Source organism: Didymosphaeria variabile (genome assembly GCF_027946475.1).
Source record: "Didymosphaeria variabile strain IMI 356815 chromosome Unknown scaffold_1, whole genome shotgun sequence".
Classification (NCBI taxonomy): domain Eukaryota; kingdom Fungi; phylum Ascomycota; class Dothideomycetes; order Pleosporales; family Didymosphaeriaceae; genus Didymosphaeria; species Didymosphaeria variabile.
In genome coordinates, this window is record NW_026611620.1 from 3,119,664 (window position 1) to 3,137,002 (window position 17,339).

Below are 17,339 nucleotides of genomic sequence, written 5' to 3' on the forward strand. Positions count from 1 at the left end.
TCATCAGCCCCTCCTCGTCATTGGCGCGTCCCGATTAGGCAAGAGCGCTCTTGGCTTCGAATCTGCACAACCCGTCTCACCGCACATCTCCCGCTCTTCGTTGACCATCGATCCCGCTCCATAACCGCCCGCACGCGACTTGTCCTCACCTTCATCCTCACGCTCACTCATAAGCTACTCACTTGATCCATAGCCGTTGTTCCCTTCGTGTTTTCCTTGGCCGCGAAATGGCGTTGCCAACCTCCACTTCCACCTCCACCGTGGCGTGGTCGAACCCGCTGCAACCACCTGCCTACAACTCCGTTGCCGCGCGAACGACCCTGGCGAGACCTCCGCCTGCGCAGGTAGGTCACAGCGACACTCCAATGCGCGACCCCGCTTTTGACGCTTCGTCGCAGCCAGTAGCCGCCCCGTCCGAGAAGCCGCAGAAGGTGGAGTGGACACCGGAGGTCCGCGAGTACGTCGGACGTGCATTCGAGGCTGATAATGCCATCACTGGTATCTCTAGGGAAGATACCACGAAGAAATTGAAGGACGTCATCAGCTTCTTTGCTGAACGGAGCCAGCTTGAGAGTGTCGACTGGTCTACATATCCCTTACCACAAGAACTACTTCGGGACGAGCGCGCGGCCGCGTGGGTTCAGACCCAGAACAACCCTCTCCTCTCTTCTCCTAACGGCCTCGCTAATTCCGCGTTTGACAACCCCCAATCTAAGAAGCGCAAGTCGCAAGACAAGACCGACCTGTCGGAACCCGCAGACATGTCTGTCCCGCCTTGGCGCCGAACTAACCTAGAATCTCGCATCACATACAGCAATGGCCACAACGATAAGCGTCACAAGAAGAATGCGCTGTCCGGGGATGTCTCTAGTAAGTTCGATCAGGCTGACCTGGAAAAGCGCAAGCAGCGTTTCCAGCTTGGCAAAACCGGCATTTCTTCGACACCGCCATGGAACTCTCCTAAGCCTGATTCCGATGCAGATATGGACAATGCCCCATGTGTTGGTACCAACATGAGTCTCGAGAAAAGCTATTTCCGTCTGACAGCACCCCCTAAACCGGAGACCGTGCGACCTCAACACGTGCTCGAAAAGACCCTCACGATGCTGCGAAAGAAATGGAAGGCCGAAAAGAACTACGGGTACATGTGCAACCAGTTCAAGTCGTTACGCCAGGACCTTACCGTGCAGCATATCAAGAATGACTTTACCGTAAAGGTCTACGAGAGTCACGCCAGGATTGCATTGGAACAGGGGGATATGGGTGAGTATAATCAGTGCCAGACGCAGCTGAAGGCATTGTATTCGCAAAACTTGCCTGGCAGACCGGACGAGTTCACCGCGTATCGCGTCCTCTACTTTGTGTACACATGCAACAAGACCGACATGAACGATTTGTTGGCAGAATTAACCCCAGCAGACAAGACCAAACCGGAGATCAAACATGCAATTGATGTCCGTTCATCGTTGGCCGTCGGCAACTACCATAAGTTCTTTAGACTGTACAACATTGCACCGAACATGGGCGCGTACTTGATGGACATGTTCATCGAGCGCGAGCGCTTGCATGCTCTCGCTAATATCTCTAGAGCGTATGTAAGATCCTCCGTACTTATTAAGACCTTACTAACGAGATGCAGATATATGAATGTCGGGCTGCGTTTCCTCACGGACGAACTCCAATTTGGAGACGATAATGAATGCCGTGAATTTCTTGAGTCCCACGGTGCTTCACAATTTATCGACAAGAAAATCGACGACCACGGCAAACCCCAATTCCGTGTCAAAGTGAAGGAGGCTGCCTCTATGTTCGAAAGCCTTCGTCAGGCTGCGTTTGCCTTGGTAGACATCAAAGGTCAGAAATGAGTTCACCGATCGATTTCGATGCGATTCGTAATCTCGAAGCTCATCTACTCAAATCATTTTGCACACTTCTCATATTTTGTACGGTACCCTGCGCCACTTTCCTACGTCGTCATTCTGGTCGCCCAGAAATCGACGCAAGCTTTCTAGACAGCGATCACCCGGTAGCCCCTTACTTCGTTTGCTGTTCTCAACCCACCGGAACGCGGGGAAGCCGCTTTATGCGACACTGTACGAACCTTTTAGCACCCGCCTTCTCATGCACGAGACGTTTGGGGAATTCTCTTTACGGATTACTCCGCACGCACGTGAAGCCACCTCGACCCCTTTCGTACGTCATGTCTGTAATATTGGCCTATTCAAGAAGAAGATGGGATGCCAAAAAGGAAGGGGTCCAAAATGGTGGGACGAACAGTAGGGATGTGGTCACAGTTCCGGCTCCCGGAGACCACGGGTCTACTGTCTCATCGTCGCAGGCATCAGCGGCTGAAGAAATGTCCGACTCACACGTGGGATACGGACAAGACGCCAGCATGGCTATTCACTTTCCCAACTAGGCAAGTATTCATCCGCGAACCGATTGGCTCCCGACACACTCGCACGAAGCGACGATTGGAAGTAGCGTCACGATGGGCGGCAAATCACCTTGGTGTGTGCACCAGTCGATCCGTTCAAGAGGAGGACGCTCTGTGTGGTTTTCGTTGGCGGCGCTGATAAAACCAATGGGGTGTTTCGAGTCGCGATTCGCTGGGCTAGTCTGTAGCAACGGCGCGCCGATTCCTGATTTAGCAGGAGGCGTAAGCAGGGAGTATAGTAATTAAATGCACTGGTTCACAAACGTTGCAAGTTCACAAACAGCGCGCAGCTAACGCGCTGAAGTAGCGGACATGTCGCATGTATGCCAACTTCGGGAGATGTGGGGCGAGGCTGAGGGGTTACGGACACACGAATCCTAGCAGGATGCCCAATGTAACGGACTTTGTTGTGCACGAGAGACAGTACTGTGCTGCCTAAAGGGTAATGCTCAGTGTAGAAAACACCGCGGCCATGCCGAGGGCCAGGACAATGCATTGATCCTGAAGACCTAAAGAGCGACAGATTGGGCAGCATGTAAGACGGTATGCTCTGAGAACTAAGCGTGTTTACTGGCGCCCCCAGGGCATGATTCACACGGTTGAAAGCTGCAGATTACAACGCCTGACAGCGGACCTGCATCCGCTAGGTGGCTCCGACAAGGCGTCGAGTGGAGGCGCGGGTCTCGTGGAAGTCTCCACCGTTCGCGCCGGGGGTTGCAAGTTTTCCCTCCTTGGACTTTCATTGTCTGGCCGGTGTCGTCACGCAGCCTCGGAATCCCGCCACGACAAAGACAATTCACCCTGTCCGCCAGCTGCGCCGCCGGGCCCTTGTCCGATTGCTGCTGCATCAGCCACGCCTTTCGGCGGAGAGGCAGCACTTGTAATTGCGTACTGTGGTGGCACACGCATAACGTGCACACTCGCCCTCGTTACTGTCGCTTCCTACAACCCGACGTTGGCACCTACACGACGACGTGCTAAGAACGACGACTCCACCGAGCGCCTGCAGCCCTACATTCACTGCTGCGACGAGTGCGCATCACAACGCACGGCCCCTGGCGAGCCGCTGCTCATTTCCTCAAGGTTCTCTCCCCACGCGGCCCAAGCACACAGGCCAGCCTGCCGGTTTCCATCTTGGGCGCTGTCCTTCGTTCAAGCGCAACTTCGCACGCACACCTTCACCACATCCCGTCTTCACTCGAGCCTGCTGCCGTCGCGATAGCAACCGCCGTGACTGCCCACCATGAAGGTACATACGCGCCCGCCCTCACCGCCGAGTCATGCCGTCACCAGCGCTAACGTGCTCCCAGTTCGTTCGAAGATCGGTGAAGGGGGAGAAAGATACGCGGCCGCACCACATCTCCATCCCGCCCAAGGACGCTATCGCTATTGTCCCTCCAAAGAAAGTGAGTCGCCGCTTGTCCTCGAGCTGCCCACGGTTGCCCGCTGCCTGGCGCAGGCTCTCGTATGCGCGCATCCTCCGCTAACAGCGCCGCAACGCAGGTCATAAAAGCACTTTACGACTACAGCGGCCCGCCCGACGCCGCGCCCAACGCGGGCTTTCTTAGTTTCTCTACGGGCGATTTCTTGCACGTCATCGGCCGCGAAAACGACAAGGAGTGGTACGAAGCCTGCAATCCGCTACACGGCGCCCGCGGTCTGGTGCCCGTTGCGTACTTCGACGAAGTGGGCAAAACAGTGCGCGACAGCGCCGGCTCTACAAAATCTACACCTGCGAACCAGCCCAACGCACCTCACGATTCGGGTTACCAAGAGCGCAGTATAACCAGCCCGAACAGTACCGATATCAATAGTGGAAGGATGTCACGGGGAATGGGTGGAATGGGCGGCATGGGCGGCATGGGTGGCATGGGTGGCATGGGTGGTATGGCCGCTATGATGGGTCTGGGCAAAGGAACGGGCGCCATGGTTTATGGGATAGTTATGTACGATTTCAAGGCGGAGCGTCCGGACGAATTGGAAGCAAAAGAAGGAGAGGCCATCATCGTCATCGCACAGTCAAACCCAGAGTGGTTCGTTGCAAAACCGATCACGCGACTCGGTGGCCCAGGTCTGATACCGGTATCTTTTATTGAGATTAGGGACATGACTACCGGACAGGCTGTGACTGATCCGCACGAAGCAGTGCGGCGGGCGGGCGTGCCAAAAGTCGAAGAGTGGAAAAAGATGGCCGCAGACTACAAGAACGGAAGCATACCGCTAGGAAAGCTCGAAACTAATTCGCAGCAGACGCTGCAGCAAGGTATGGAGCGAATGAGCCTGAGCGGCAAGAGTCAGGCGGGCGGGGCAGCAAATGGAGGTTATGGTCAAGCTGGTTCGGTGAGTTTTGCCTAATGAGCATACTGCAGCTTCCCCATTTGTCTAACTAAGATTACCGCAGGTCTCCTCTCACTCGCGCAGTGGCTCTCTCGCACAGCAACCTCGCCAAGACCAGCGTGCATCAGGCTCGAATCTCCTCGCGCCGGTAAAAGCATGCGTACCCCGATACTGTTTCGCCGACGACATTTTCTGGTTCATTATCGAATGTCAGATGGAAGATGGTCGCCATTGGGAACTGCAGAGACTGTACCAGGATTTCTACGACTTGCAGATCCAGCTCATCGCCACATATCCCCAAGAAGCTGGAACCACTGGAGGCGAGCGCACACTACCGTTTATGCCCGGTCCAGTGACTTATGTCACCGATAATATCTCCAATGGACGTCGTGCTAATTTGGATGAGTATATCAAGAATCTCTTAAGGTTAGGACCGCACATAACTCGGGGGTTGCTAGTCAAAGGCTTCTTTGCACCTAGGCAAGGAGACTACGAAATCGACCCAGAAATTTTAGCGCAAGAAGAGTACCGCCTATCGCAGACATCGGGTCAGTCATCGAACCCTTCGCAGGGCGCATCGCGACAATCGTCAGCAGATCAACTGCAGGCCACCACACCACAGACTCCATACTCGACAGGATCCAACTTCCCGAACCACCAGCGAGGCATGTCAATGGGCAGCACCCAGGGCGGATTGAACCCACCACCACTGCAACATCAGCATTCTGGGGTTTCGGGAACATCTACGTCTACGAGCACCGGCGTTGGATCAGCCTTGAAGATCAAAGTGTGGTTCGGAGAAGACAACTGTGTTGTCATTCGTATGCCGCTATCTCTGAAATTTGCTGATCTATACACCAAGCTGAAGGAACGAAGAGCAGTCGAGCATCCTGAAGAGAGGGACCAAGAGCTGAGTGTGGAGTATAGGGACGAAATGGAGGGCCAGTACTATCCCATTGAGAACGACGAGGATCTGCAGATTGCGGTGGAGAGAAATCCTAAGCTTTCATTGTCGGTTTTTACCCAAAGGTAAGCATTTGTGTTATTCAGCGAGCATCCGGTCTGCCAGGTGCTTTTGTTTTCTGGGAAGCGAATGGTCGGGGGGTTTGCATCGTTTGGACTTTTGGCTATGTGATGAGCAAATGCTGGGCTTTGAATTATGCTGGATGGGGGCAGATGGAGCACAACTGGATGGGCTGGAATGAAGGGAATATGGGACGACTTCGGATCTGGCACACACGACTCTTCGATTCTTTTCACCACCTTTTCACTTTTTCGACTTCACGGTTCCTCGGCACTTACGACTTCACGGCGTTGCAAAATGGGAGAGGATCGAATCCGAGTTTGGCGTACCAGGAGCATCATGGCGAAGCGACAGTGCACCCCTCTTATTACCCCGGATAGTTGTGGATTTACATGCTCATTTTGGGAGTACTGAGTGGATGCTGTTGCTTATACGGCGGAGGAAGGGTATTCAAGTCGGGTATCAGGTGCGACGGGCTGCTTGGTCACTGGTGGGAGGCTCATTGACGGAGTCATTCAACTATTTGCCCCTTCAATGTCTCTGCTGATTGAGTGTCCGTGAGCATTCGCACCACCACATCGTGCTTGGCCTTGCCACAAAAGGTGATTCGTGTCTATTTGCACGCACGCTCGTGGGTGGTTTGGTGGGCGTTTTGTTTGAACCCGCATCGTCTGATGTGCACTGTTAGTCCAGGGACAACAGGGTGTCGAACAATGCCGGAGCTAAGCGCTCACACGCAGTTGACGCCATTCGCTCACCTGCATTACACCCAAGACGTGCATGTAGCAAGCTAGGGAGCTCTAACTGACCTCGACACGCCAAAGCCCTCACCGTCTCGATGTTTATATCGCTCATCCGATGCTACCCTCCCGCGGCTTCCCCAGACCATGGCTCTGACGGAACCAGGAGCCGATCGGGTCGGTCAGCGGCCACGCGCCAATGAAACGCGATTGGGTGGACTCGGTGCGCTTTGCTCCGACTTCGGCGCCTGAGGACGCGGTGCAAAAACCGACGCTAAGCTTGCTAAGCTGGAGCCATGGAGATTTGGGGAAGCTAACATGCGATTGCGAAGTAGATTACTTCTTTCTTCAGCCCCATATCTAACCGTACTAATCCCCGTCTTGGGATCCGCTCGTTCCTATATTGCTCTGGGAAGGAATAAGACGAGAAATACTAGAATAGACGAACGAGTTCTGCGAGAGTAGAGAAAAGAGGTACATGCAGGAGCGCAGGAGAAACGAGTTTGTCAACCACAGGAGGAGGCTGCAATGGGGGAGAAGAGCGTCACACAGCACTCCCTGAGCAAAGCCTCAGCTCCCGCCGACGGATCCGCACCGCACACCGCCATTCAAAGCGTCGCAGTACCATCCGAAATCCCCTGGGACGCGCGCGCCTTCCCCAAGCCCAAGATGCCCAGCTCGCTCCCTGGTCCTCCGCTGCCCTCTCCCTCGATCACGGCGAAGATCGCGATAGAAGAGGAGCCTGCGAGGCCATGGAATACGCAGAAGCTGGGGTCGAGGGTGGGTGTAGATGCGCTCTCTGCTGGTGCGGCCGGTGTGTTGGTTGCGCCCATCATCACGATGATAGATAAGGGCATTATCGAGAATGCTAGTGGGAGGAATACTTTGGGGGAGAGCTTGAAGAACAGTGCATGGGAGTTATTGTTGAAGCCGCATCGGTTTTTGGGAAGCAAGCCTTTTGTGCTGATCTTTGTATGTTCTGCCTCAATCCATCCTTACGCTGCGTTCAGTCCACGCTATCTGCTACAGCCACACTTCCTCCCAATACACCCAAGAAATTGCACATGCTAATAGAAACAGAGTTTATATTTCGGTACCTATTTCACCGCAAACACAATCGACACCGCAACCTCGACCCTCAAATCCCGCCCCGTGTCCGAAACCACCGCCGGCACCCCCAAATTTGTCGCCACAAGCACCGCAAACCTCGCCCTCTGCCTCTACAAAGACAACCGCTTCACACAGCTCTTCGGCTCCACGGGCCCTTCCCGCGCAGTCCCACTCCCCACATTCGCCCTCTTCACCGTCCGCGACTGCCTCACCATTTTCGCCTCATTTAATCTCCCGCCATTGCTTGCGCCGAAGGTGTCAGAGCATATGGGAGCGGAAGTGCAGAAGTATGTTGGGGCGGCGAGTGTCGCGCAATTCGTGACGCCGGCGGCGGTGCAGGTCTTCAGCACGCCGCTGCATTTGCTGGGACTGGATCTTTACAACAGACCTGGCGTGAGTGTGGGCGGCGTAGACGGGAGAGCGTCAAGAGTACTACGGGACTGGGCAAAGGCCTCGTTGGCGCGGATGGGACGAATCATTCCTGCGTTTGGGGTGGGTGGCGTGGTTAACACAAAGGTACGGAGAGGGTTCATGGAGAAGCTGGAGTAGATGGGCAACCACTGGGGTTTCTTGGAAGAGAGGACGCATTTGAAGACTACTATATTGGAAGTCTTGTATATGGGCTGGATACTGGCACTGGCATAACTCTGCTCTGGTGGCAATGACCACTGATTACATGGCATTTTGAGCGTTTTGGCGTTGGTATTAGATTGGTAAGATGCTGGGGAGAGGTATGTGTCGATTGCATCGTACATGTAGTGAACAGCAACTCACAAGTTTCGATGACATTGACGAAACAGTTCAACCCCAGAACAAGAGAGGAAGCTCGCTTTCTATTTCGCGATCTCACCCATTCTTCACAAGAACTCGAAGGTGTGTGTAGCGTTTGTTCCCAAGGCTCCGAGAATAAGCCAGTTCTTCTACTACTATACATAGCTATGTAGGGCAGGGTAGCTCTGCGGATAGAAACCATAGATGAGTTCGAAGCTTCCCACGCGACGATCGGAATTCTCTGATTATGATTACTGTCATCCAATTGAGGCTGTCGACCGATATGTCCCGTAAGCCGCGAGCTGGACGAGACAGGGACAGCAGGAGCTTGACGCGCAAGCGTTGCCTTCTGTTTCAACCAGCCTATCGATAAGCCCAGTGTCTGCCGACGCCATCATCATCACTGTGCCAACCCGCATGCCCGCCCCAGCTCCAGCTCCTAGCTCCCAGCTCCCACGTCTCACACACCGTGGAGCAGCGCATCCATCCCCAGTCATCGATAGCCCACATGAAGTCCTCGCTTTTGCTACCGTTATGCACCGCAGCGCTGGTCGCTGCCGTCTACCCTCCGCAGGTCGTGTTGGGGAACTCGCAGGCGCCCATGGCCGAGACCGAGAAGTACCTTGTCGAGCTGGCACCGGGAGATACTCAGTGGGTCACGGAAGACGAGAAATGGGCTTTGCGTCGCGTATGTAAATGGCCATTTTGTCACGGATGGACAACATCGCTCATGGCATTTAGAAAGGCATCAACTTCATGGACATTACGGACAACGCAGAGCTCGGCGCCCTAAACAGCAAGTACGGGGCACGAAGCGTCAAGTTCCCCGAAAAGATTGCTCAGAACAAGACCGTTGCGCCGCTCCTCAAGCAGCTCGAGAAGAACAACATGCGCAAGCACCTAGAGGTCTTTACGTCCTTCCACACGCGGTACTTCAAGTCGAGAACGGGGGCACAGTCTTCTGCATGGCTGCTCCAGCAAGTCAACGACACAATCGCGAAGAGTGGAGCCTTTGATCACGGCGCATCGGTAAAGGCTTTCTCCCATCCTTGGGGCCAGTCTTCCATCATCGCAACGATCCCTGGAAAGAGCAACAAGACCGTTGTCATCGGGGCCCACCAGGACAGCATCAACCTGTTCCTCCCTTCCATTCTCGCAGCCCCTGGAGCTGACGACGATGGAAGCGGCACCGTTACCATCCTTGAAGCTCTGCGCGTGCTCCTAAAATCTGAGGATATTGTCAAGGGCGATTTTCCTAATCAGCTGGAGTTCCATTTCTACTCAGCAGAAGAGGGCGGGCTGCTCGGCTCCCAGGCAATCTTCCAGTCGTACGAAAAAGAAGGCCGTGATATCAAGGCCATGCTCCAACAGGACATGACCGGCTACGTCCAGAAGACCATCGACGCGGGCGAACCTGAATCTGTCGGCGTGGTCACTGATTTTGTCGACCCTGGCCTGACCGAGTTTATCAAAGAAATCATCAAACAGTACTGCGACATTCCCTATGTGCTCACGAAGTGCGGCTACGCTTGTTCCGACCATGCCAGCGCCAGCAAGGCTGGATACCCGGCGGCATTTGTGATCGAGGCAGACTTCAAATACTCCGACAATCGAATCCATACCACCGAAGACACGATTGACATTCTCTCTTTCGACCACATGCTGCAGCATGCTAAGTTGACGCTGGCGCTGGCCTACGAGCTGGCGCTGCACAAGTTCGAATCCTAGGCAAGAGGACACTTTGTAGATACCTGAGCTGTATGGATACAAGGGCAATTACGCGTCACAGGCATGTTGGGAATTGGCGTTGGTATCGATAGCAATACATTGTTTCAAGTCCCACGAGGATCACGGCTGCGGCCCAGCTTCCCCGAGACCGCGGAGAACACCTGATGCGGTCACCGACGTGTGACTCGCACCGCCTCGCAGGCCATGCACGTTGGCCGGTGATTGGCTTACGAAGCTAGCTCAGAACCACTACACTTCCCTTCGCGGAGCATTATCTTGCTTCCACCCCGCTGCCTGGACGCTTGCATAGAATTGCTCTTCTTCCTCTGAATTCCTACTCGCCTTATATAGAGCTCCTTGTCCCTGCCGCGCAGTGCCGCGCAGGTGTCCCTTCGTCCCCGCGCCGCTATCGCACCTCGCGCCATCGCAGCCGCGTTGCCACTCGCGACAATGGCCATCTTGACCACCGATCAGCCTCCTCAGCCTCAGCCCATCGACATCGAAGCTTGGACTGTTGAGACTGCAACTGCAGCTATCAGCCAGGTCACCATCACCACCCCTGGCGATATCCCAGGCGCTACTGTGAACCTCCAGATCCCACTCGATGACGTCTCGACTTCAGCTTCCTCTGGGGAACGCCCGACCTCTACCGCGGCAGCAAAGGAGGGCGGCTACTACAAGCGCAAGGAACCTATCCGCCGCGACAGCTTGAAGAGGCGTGAGGCCCTACTCAAAGGGAAGGAGGGCAGCCGCAGAAGGTTGAGATGGGAGAACGGTATGCCACCTACGTGACCCAAGTGCTCCTCCACTGGTTCCATGCGCACCGCATACCACTTTCCATCTGCCAAATACCGTATCTAACTCACCTGTCTATCAGACCGTCTCCTGAACAACCCCTACGCCGAGCCCCCTCAGCCCAAAGATTGGGAAGTCCACCCCACCCACCCCGTTCATAATGTCCCATACTACCTCGCCCCTCTCTGGGACGCCGGTCTCTCCCGCCAAGAAACCGAGCGCAAGAACACTGCCGCGAAAGCCAAGGCATCGACCAGAACTGTAGCACACAAGCCTACCACGCCTGGCGTGATCCCCAAGGAGCTGCGCGAGAAGATGAAGCGCTCTCGCGGCGCAAAGGGCCTGCTTATGGACCTCGAGGCTGAGGTGCGCAAGTTTGTGGAGGAGTGGGAGATTAAAGAGCGCAGGGCTGCAGACGACGGACTGCCGGCTGATCCTGATAGTTCGGACGATGAGATCGTCTTCGTTGGGCGGAACGGCAAGATGAGCGATCTCAGAAGCCCGATTGAGGAGACTCGGATCAAGCGCGAACTCATGCTGTTCGAGACACCGGAGGACGACCAGGGCGGCAACTTTGGGCGGTGGCTGGTACACCATATTGGTGTGTACTACGGCTTGAAGACATGGTCGGTTACGGTGGGGGATCCTGCAAGGAGGGAGGCATATGTCGGGCTGAAAGATTTCAAGATGCGAACAGGTAGGAAGATTGTTGGTGGACCGCTGCCACGTCCGCTGTGGGGACTGGTCTAATCCGGGGTGTCCGCAGTCTAGGCCCTGCTGGGATTCGTGGGCACGTCCTTCAAGCTTCTTTTCGCTTGTTTTTGCATTCTGTCTGGGCATGATTGTCGTTGGATGTAGATGGGGCACATTTAGAGTTGTTTGTCTGGCCCACGGGGTCCAGCATTTGACTTTGTGCGCATTTGCATACACACTTGAACCTGCATTCGCATCTCTAGATCAGCGTACAAGGTTGTACATCTACTACGTCTTTCTCGCACTTTGTTGTATTTACGTTCAAATGCAAATGTAAAAGGTCGTGAATGACAGTGGACTTCAGCTACGTATATCGTGGACGAGTACACAGCCGCATAAGAAGAAGCATTTTCTCCGCTCAAACGCCTTCATGCAATCTAATTCTTCGCTCACATCATATCATCCTCACTAGGCCAACATTCCCGTAAATTCACCCCCCTTCCTCAGCATGTCCTTCGCCTTCCCGCTCTTCACCAATTTGCCCTTGCCCAACACTATGCAGTAATCAGCATTCTGCACCGCCTCCAGCCGATGCGCAATCGTAATCACGGTGCTCTCCCTCATCTCCTCCCTTAGTACACTTTGTATCCTCTGCGCAGTCTCAAAGTCTATCGAAGCAGTGGCTTCATCCATGATCAACACAGGGCTCCTTCGCAACATCGCGCGTGCCAGGCCAACGAGCTGGCGCTGTCCCTGTGAAAGGCCCTTTCCGCCGCCTTCGATGCTGGTTTGCAGTGTCCACGCGTGGTTCCCCGCGATTTTGGAGAGCACAGCTTCGCAAGCAGCGTCACTGTGTTCGTCCAGGGGATCAAGATTCTTCCGCATGGTGCCTGGGAAGAGCACGGGTTCCTGCGCGAGGAAAGTCACGCGGTTGCGCAGCGCCTGCTTGTTTACTGTCCCAATATCCACGCCGTCGACGTATATCTGGCCTGCCTCGGGCGCGATGGTAGCAAGTAGTGAGAGTGCGAGCGTAGATTTTCCACTGCCGGTGCGCCCTATGACAGCGGTGTTCGAGCCAGCTGGGATCCGCAGACTGATGTCCTGCAGCGCGGGGTCGAGATTTGGCGCGTACCGGATGGTTACGTTTTCGAAAACGATGTCGCCGGTATACGTAGGCCAGTGGGCAGGCGGGTTCACAAAGCCAGGATCCTCCGTCTCAAGATCAAGAAGCTCAACGACGCGCTCCACGCTGGTGAAGTCCATCTCCAGCTGACCGTAGATTTTGCAGAGTTGCTCGGTCTGGATGACGAATTTGCTTGCGGTGATGAGGACGAAGGCGGTTAGACCGGGGGAGATGCCCGTGTAGACTGCGATGATGGCCATGGCAAGGGTTGAGGAGGCAGACAGCGTGGAGAAGCGGAGACCAAGCCAGGCTTGTAGGGACCAATAAAAGTGGTCTTTTGCCTGGAAGCTGTCCACTACGGTGATGACGTTGGATTGGAAGCGGGGTTGAGCGGAGAAGGCGCGGACGGTGGTGAGGCCTTCGACGAGGGCGCCGAAATTGGACATCAGAGGCGATAATGAGACCATCTATTGAGTGTTAGGATTGTGAGTGGAAAGGTAGAAGGGCTGCTTACCTCGAGACGACGAAGTGTCTGAGAAGTGGGCAAGAAAAGCCTGAAGTAGTATACATAGCATGCACTGAGCACGACTCCGAACGCTAGAAATGCTGGCGCCGCAGTCAAGATGATTACTATGGAGCTGACGAAGCCGACAGCCTGCCAAATGACGATTGTGAAGATGAAACTCAGATGTCCATCGATGGTGTTCATATCCGACGTAAGACGGTTCATCAATCTTCCTACAGGCGTAACGTCGTAGAAGCGGAATGTGGCATGCGCAACTTTGTCGACGGCTTCTCGAAAGATAGTTTTCGCTGCTTGATATCCGACGCCGTACATGACAATGTAGACCCACCAGAACGTAACGGAGGTGATCACAACGAAGACGAAGAATCCAACTAGCCACGGGACCACATCTTGCGCGGGAGGAGGGAGGAAGTCGAATGTGCCTCGTGGGTGATCGTAATCGTATCCTTCACCCCACGCTTTGACATACCATCCTTGGCCAACATCTATGACACGGAAGAGGATCATGACGAAGATCGCCACGGACCACCAGAGGAATGTTCCAGCCTTAATGTAACGCCAGTAGACCTGGAGCTTCACGGTTCCTGTTGCACGGTGCTCATCTTCGATAAACTTGTCTGGAACAGCCGCCGCCTGTGCTTCCTCCCGTTTCTTGGCTTCCTCTTCCGAGATTGATTCTTGTGTCTCTTGGCGCTTGAGTGCGTTCTCTTCTTCAGGGGCAGGCTCATGAATTGTAGCTTTGCCGTGATTGAGCTCCACCCACTGCTTTGAAATGCCGTGACAGAGCTCCGTACGATGCGTGACCAAGATGGTGGTGCGGTCAGCGAGCAGTGGTCCGGCCAATAGCTTACGGACAATGAACTCTGCAGTTTGGTGGTCGAGCGCTGAGAGTGGGTCGTCGAGCATGATTACATCCGCCTTACTGTACACTGCGCGTGCAAGCGCTACTCGAGCTTTCTGCCCACCTGAGAGTCCGATACCATTCTCGCCGATGTTAGACAAGTCGCCGTGTTTGAAGTCAGCCATGTCAGGAAGAAGTCCGCATGCGTCCAGGACTTGCTTGTAGCGTGCTTCCTCGTATGGGTACGAGAAGAGGATGTTGTCTCGGATGCTCATGCTTTGTAGCCATGGCGTCTGAGCGCAATAGCCAATAACCTGGTCCGGTTGCACGAACTCGCCGGCGGTCTTGTCGAGCTCTCCCAGCAGTGCTTGGAGAAGAGCTGTTTTTCCTGAAGCCACTTCTCCGTAGATGACAGTAAGTCCATGCGGAAATGCTAGGGTGATATCGCTCAAGACGTTCTGCTCTACGCCAGGCCAAGCGAAAGATGCGTTCTGCAGACTCAATTCAGCAGTTCCTTCTGGAACGACATCGTTTTGTTCTTTATCGGGTTCTTGCATGAATGACTCGATTCGACCCATCGCGACATAGGCGTTTAGCAGTGTGGTGATCATTCTGGGTAATTCGCGGAGATAAGAGTCTAGTAGGTTGAACAGGTCGATAGCCGGGAAGATGAGGTCTACGCGGAGCGATTTGCCAGACAATTTCGTGTATGCGTAGAATGCGACCAATGGGAATAATCCGACACCGAATTTGACTACGAAAGCCAGGGTCGTCTCGAAGACTATCAAGATGACACGAAGATGCAATTCCTTCTGACGCGATTCCAGGATGCCGTTCAACCAGGAGTCTTGCCATCCGTACCATCGCAAATGTCTGATTGATTCGATAAATTGATTGATTCGCTGCAACTTTTCGTCTGTAGCAACTCTGCGCTTCTTCTCGAAATACACTTTGTAGCGAGCAATGACGACGTTCAGCGATTGCGTGATAAATAATGCCAGAACACCCAGCAAGCAGGACCAGCCAAGCATCCTCCAGATAAGGAGTGTTGCGAAAATGACTCCTGCTGGTTTAGAGATGATGTCAGAAAATTCGTAGAAGCGTTGTGACACCTCATATACATCGTTCCGCATGAGGTTCAAGATCTTGCCCATAGAGGCAGCTGCGTCGTCCTTCTTTTCGGGCTCAGCTGGTTTCTTCTTGAACAGATTCCGAATAGAGAAAAGCGGACCCACGAAAGCCCACTGAAAGTGACGGGGCCATGTCCGCTTTTTGTCGGTCTCTCCGTTGGCGTGACCATTGGCATTTCCATTGACTTCGCCGTTGGAGTGACCGTGTAATCGCTCTTCTTCCGACTTTTGCTTCGCGCCCAGTATCTTTCTATTGAGGGTTTTCTCGTAAAGCATCGTGATCATCTCACCGCGTGATCGCTCATAAGCCCTTCTTTGATGCCATATGGCAAATACTTGACTTTGAGCATTGATCAGCCGGAAGAAAAGCGCAATACAAGCGTAAGTGATGGTGGCGTTCCCGCTAGAGTTCGGATCTTGCATGGTCGCAAGCAGTTGCTGTAAGAGGACAGGGATTGCCAATGTTAAAGCAAGTTGAAAAAGTGCAAGCAATGTTGTAATGACCAAATCCATGCCATTGGCAAAGAATATCCTTCTTGTCACTGATCCTTGGAGCACGCGAAAGGCGCTGTGGAGTCTCTCATGCTTAAACTCATAGCCCAAATCCCAAACATCTTCATCGTTCATGTCTCTGGTCTTCCCTTTCTTGATCAGAGGTCGCATCCACGACACAGTCATGTATTGGAAAGGCGTCAAATTGTCTTCTGGTGTCCGCAAGTCGACGGTAGGCGCAGTGGAAACGGGACTAATACCATCCCGCGGCAGAGCTGGATCGCGCAGAGGCATATTCAGGACGATAAAAATGCCAATCAATGCTGTTGCTGCCGCTAAAATAACAGGCGCATCGCGTGGTGCTAATGGAAACCGACCATGAGAAAGCATAACAAGTCTTTCGAGGAACAGGCCGATATACAGAACGATAAGCGATAGCGAGGCCGCCCTTGGGCGTTCGATAACAATGATACTGATGATGATGACCCAAGCAACTGAAGGATAAATGCCGTCATGAGAGAAGATGGGGAGAAAGCTGGCCAACAGCTGCATCGTGAGTCCGATCATTGAAACCATCAGTAATCCGAAGGTTGCAGACAGCGGCCGACTCCAGAAAGTAGGGCTCATCTCGTTTGAACTTTCTTTCTCTTCTTTGACGAACGGCTTTGTCCATTCCGGCTGGTATGCGCTGAATATTCGTAATGAATAAGTCAACAGAACCATGGCGCCAATAATGGCCGGGAAAGTGGCGACATATGGCAGCGCACAAGGCGTGAAACGGGCTGTTCGATTATCCTTCGCGAATTCAGTGGTATTCATGGCATTACCAGGATAGAATTCGTGCCTACCCAGAGCTTGTGACACCGAGCCAATGGCGGAATGTCCTGGCTGAAATTCCCAATGTTCAGCGACGTCGGGATATGAGCGGACGCCATTGCGACCTGTGGCGGCGCTTGTGTTATCGCGACAAGACCTCCTTCCACCTGAGCGCCAGCAGTAAAAGGCTTGAATTAAAGGCAGCTATCATGTAGAGTTTTAAGAGAGGTGCTAGGCATCAGCGATTGACGACGAGGTGTGTCGGTGAACAGGTCCGGTGCGCGAACGCACTCTAGGAACTACCACTTTACTGTTTTGGGTAAGCACGAACTGCACGATCGTTTCTGCCCCACGCCAACACGAGCACCTTCGTTTTGACTCAGGTACGACCGGTGCACGATGCCAAAATGACCTTCTTCTCCTTGCTACTTCATTGCTGTTTGTTCCTTCCTCGTTAGATACATTTGATGTTCACAATCGCTAAGCTTGTCTTTCATTCACGCATGAACGCAGATTGAACATGCAATAGGGACCTCGCCAAAGGGTGCAACACGTTTGTAAAGCTTTGATTTGTCACGCGCACGTGACGAACCGAATCGTGTTCAGCAGCTTCACTGTTCAAGCAATCGAACCTTTCTGCTCGACGCAGCTGAGTGTCCTGGAGCTGAGTCGCTCAACAGTTTGTAGACAGCCGTGAGCGAAAATATGCTCGCAGGGATTTTTCTTCGTCCATGGACCAGAGATGACTCGAAGGGACGAATATTTACCTCCCAATT

General features: G+C 53.8%; 6 protein-coding genes across 6 annotated transcripts; 5 read left to right on the top strand and 1 right to left on the bottom strand.

Annotated features, from left to right (window-relative positions):
- Positions 1-227: 227 nt before the first annotated feature.
- N0V89_000990 (uncharacterized protein) lies at positions 228-1,865 on the top strand (the record flags this gene model as incomplete). The annotated part of the gene is made up of 2 exons (XM_056209808.1): positions 228-1,591; positions 1,640-1,865. 2 exons carry the CDS (start codon positions 228-230, stop codon positions 1,863-1,865), a joined length of 1,590 nt encoding a protein of 529 aa, XP_056076630.1.
- A 2,039-nt stretch (positions 1,866-3,904) lies between these two features.
- On the top strand, positions 3,905-5,807 carry BEM1 (bud emergence protein 1; the record flags this gene model as incomplete). Its single annotated transcript, XM_056209809.1, has 2 exons — positions 3,905-4,777; positions 4,839-5,807. The coding sequence occupies 2 exons, from the start codon at positions 3,905-3,907 to the stop codon at positions 5,805-5,807; spliced, it is 1,842 nt and encodes a 613-aa protein (XP_056076631.1).
- Positions 5,808-7,066: 1,259 nt separating this feature from the next.
- Positions 7,067-8,197, top strand: N0V89_000992 (uncharacterized protein; the record flags this gene model as incomplete). Its single annotated transcript, XM_056209810.1, has 2 exons — positions 7,067-7,510; positions 7,619-8,197. The coding sequence occupies 2 exons, from the start codon at positions 7,067-7,069 to the stop codon at positions 8,195-8,197; spliced, it is 1,023 nt and encodes a 340-aa protein (XP_056076632.1).
- A 730-nt stretch (positions 8,198-8,927) lies between these two features.
- LAP1 (Leucine aminopeptidase 1) lies at positions 8,928-10,147 on the top strand (the record flags this gene model as incomplete). The annotated part of the gene is made up of 2 exons (XM_056209811.1): positions 8,928-9,107; positions 9,161-10,147. 2 exons carry the CDS (start codon positions 8,928-8,930, stop codon positions 10,145-10,147), a joined length of 1,167 nt encoding a protein of 388 aa, XP_056076633.1.
- A 450-nt stretch (positions 10,148-10,597) lies between these two features.
- Positions 10,598-11,692, top strand: N0V89_000994 (uncharacterized protein; the record flags this gene model as incomplete). Its single annotated transcript, XM_056209812.1, has 2 exons — positions 10,598-10,922; positions 11,025-11,692. The coding sequence occupies 2 exons, from the start codon at positions 10,598-10,600 to the stop codon at positions 11,690-11,692; spliced, it is 993 nt and encodes a 330-aa protein (XP_056076634.1).
- Positions 11,693-12,103: 411 nt separating this feature from the next.
- Positions 12,104-16,682, bottom strand: N0V89_000995 (uncharacterized protein; the record flags this gene model as incomplete). The annotated part of the gene is made up of 3 exons (XM_056209813.1): positions 12,104-13,225; positions 13,273-16,542; positions 16,596-16,682. The coding sequence occupies 3 exons, from the start codon at positions 16,680-16,682 to the stop codon at positions 12,104-12,106; spliced, it is 4,479 nt and encodes a 1,492-aa protein (XP_056076635.1).
- Positions 16,683-17,339: the final 657 nt, after the last annotated feature.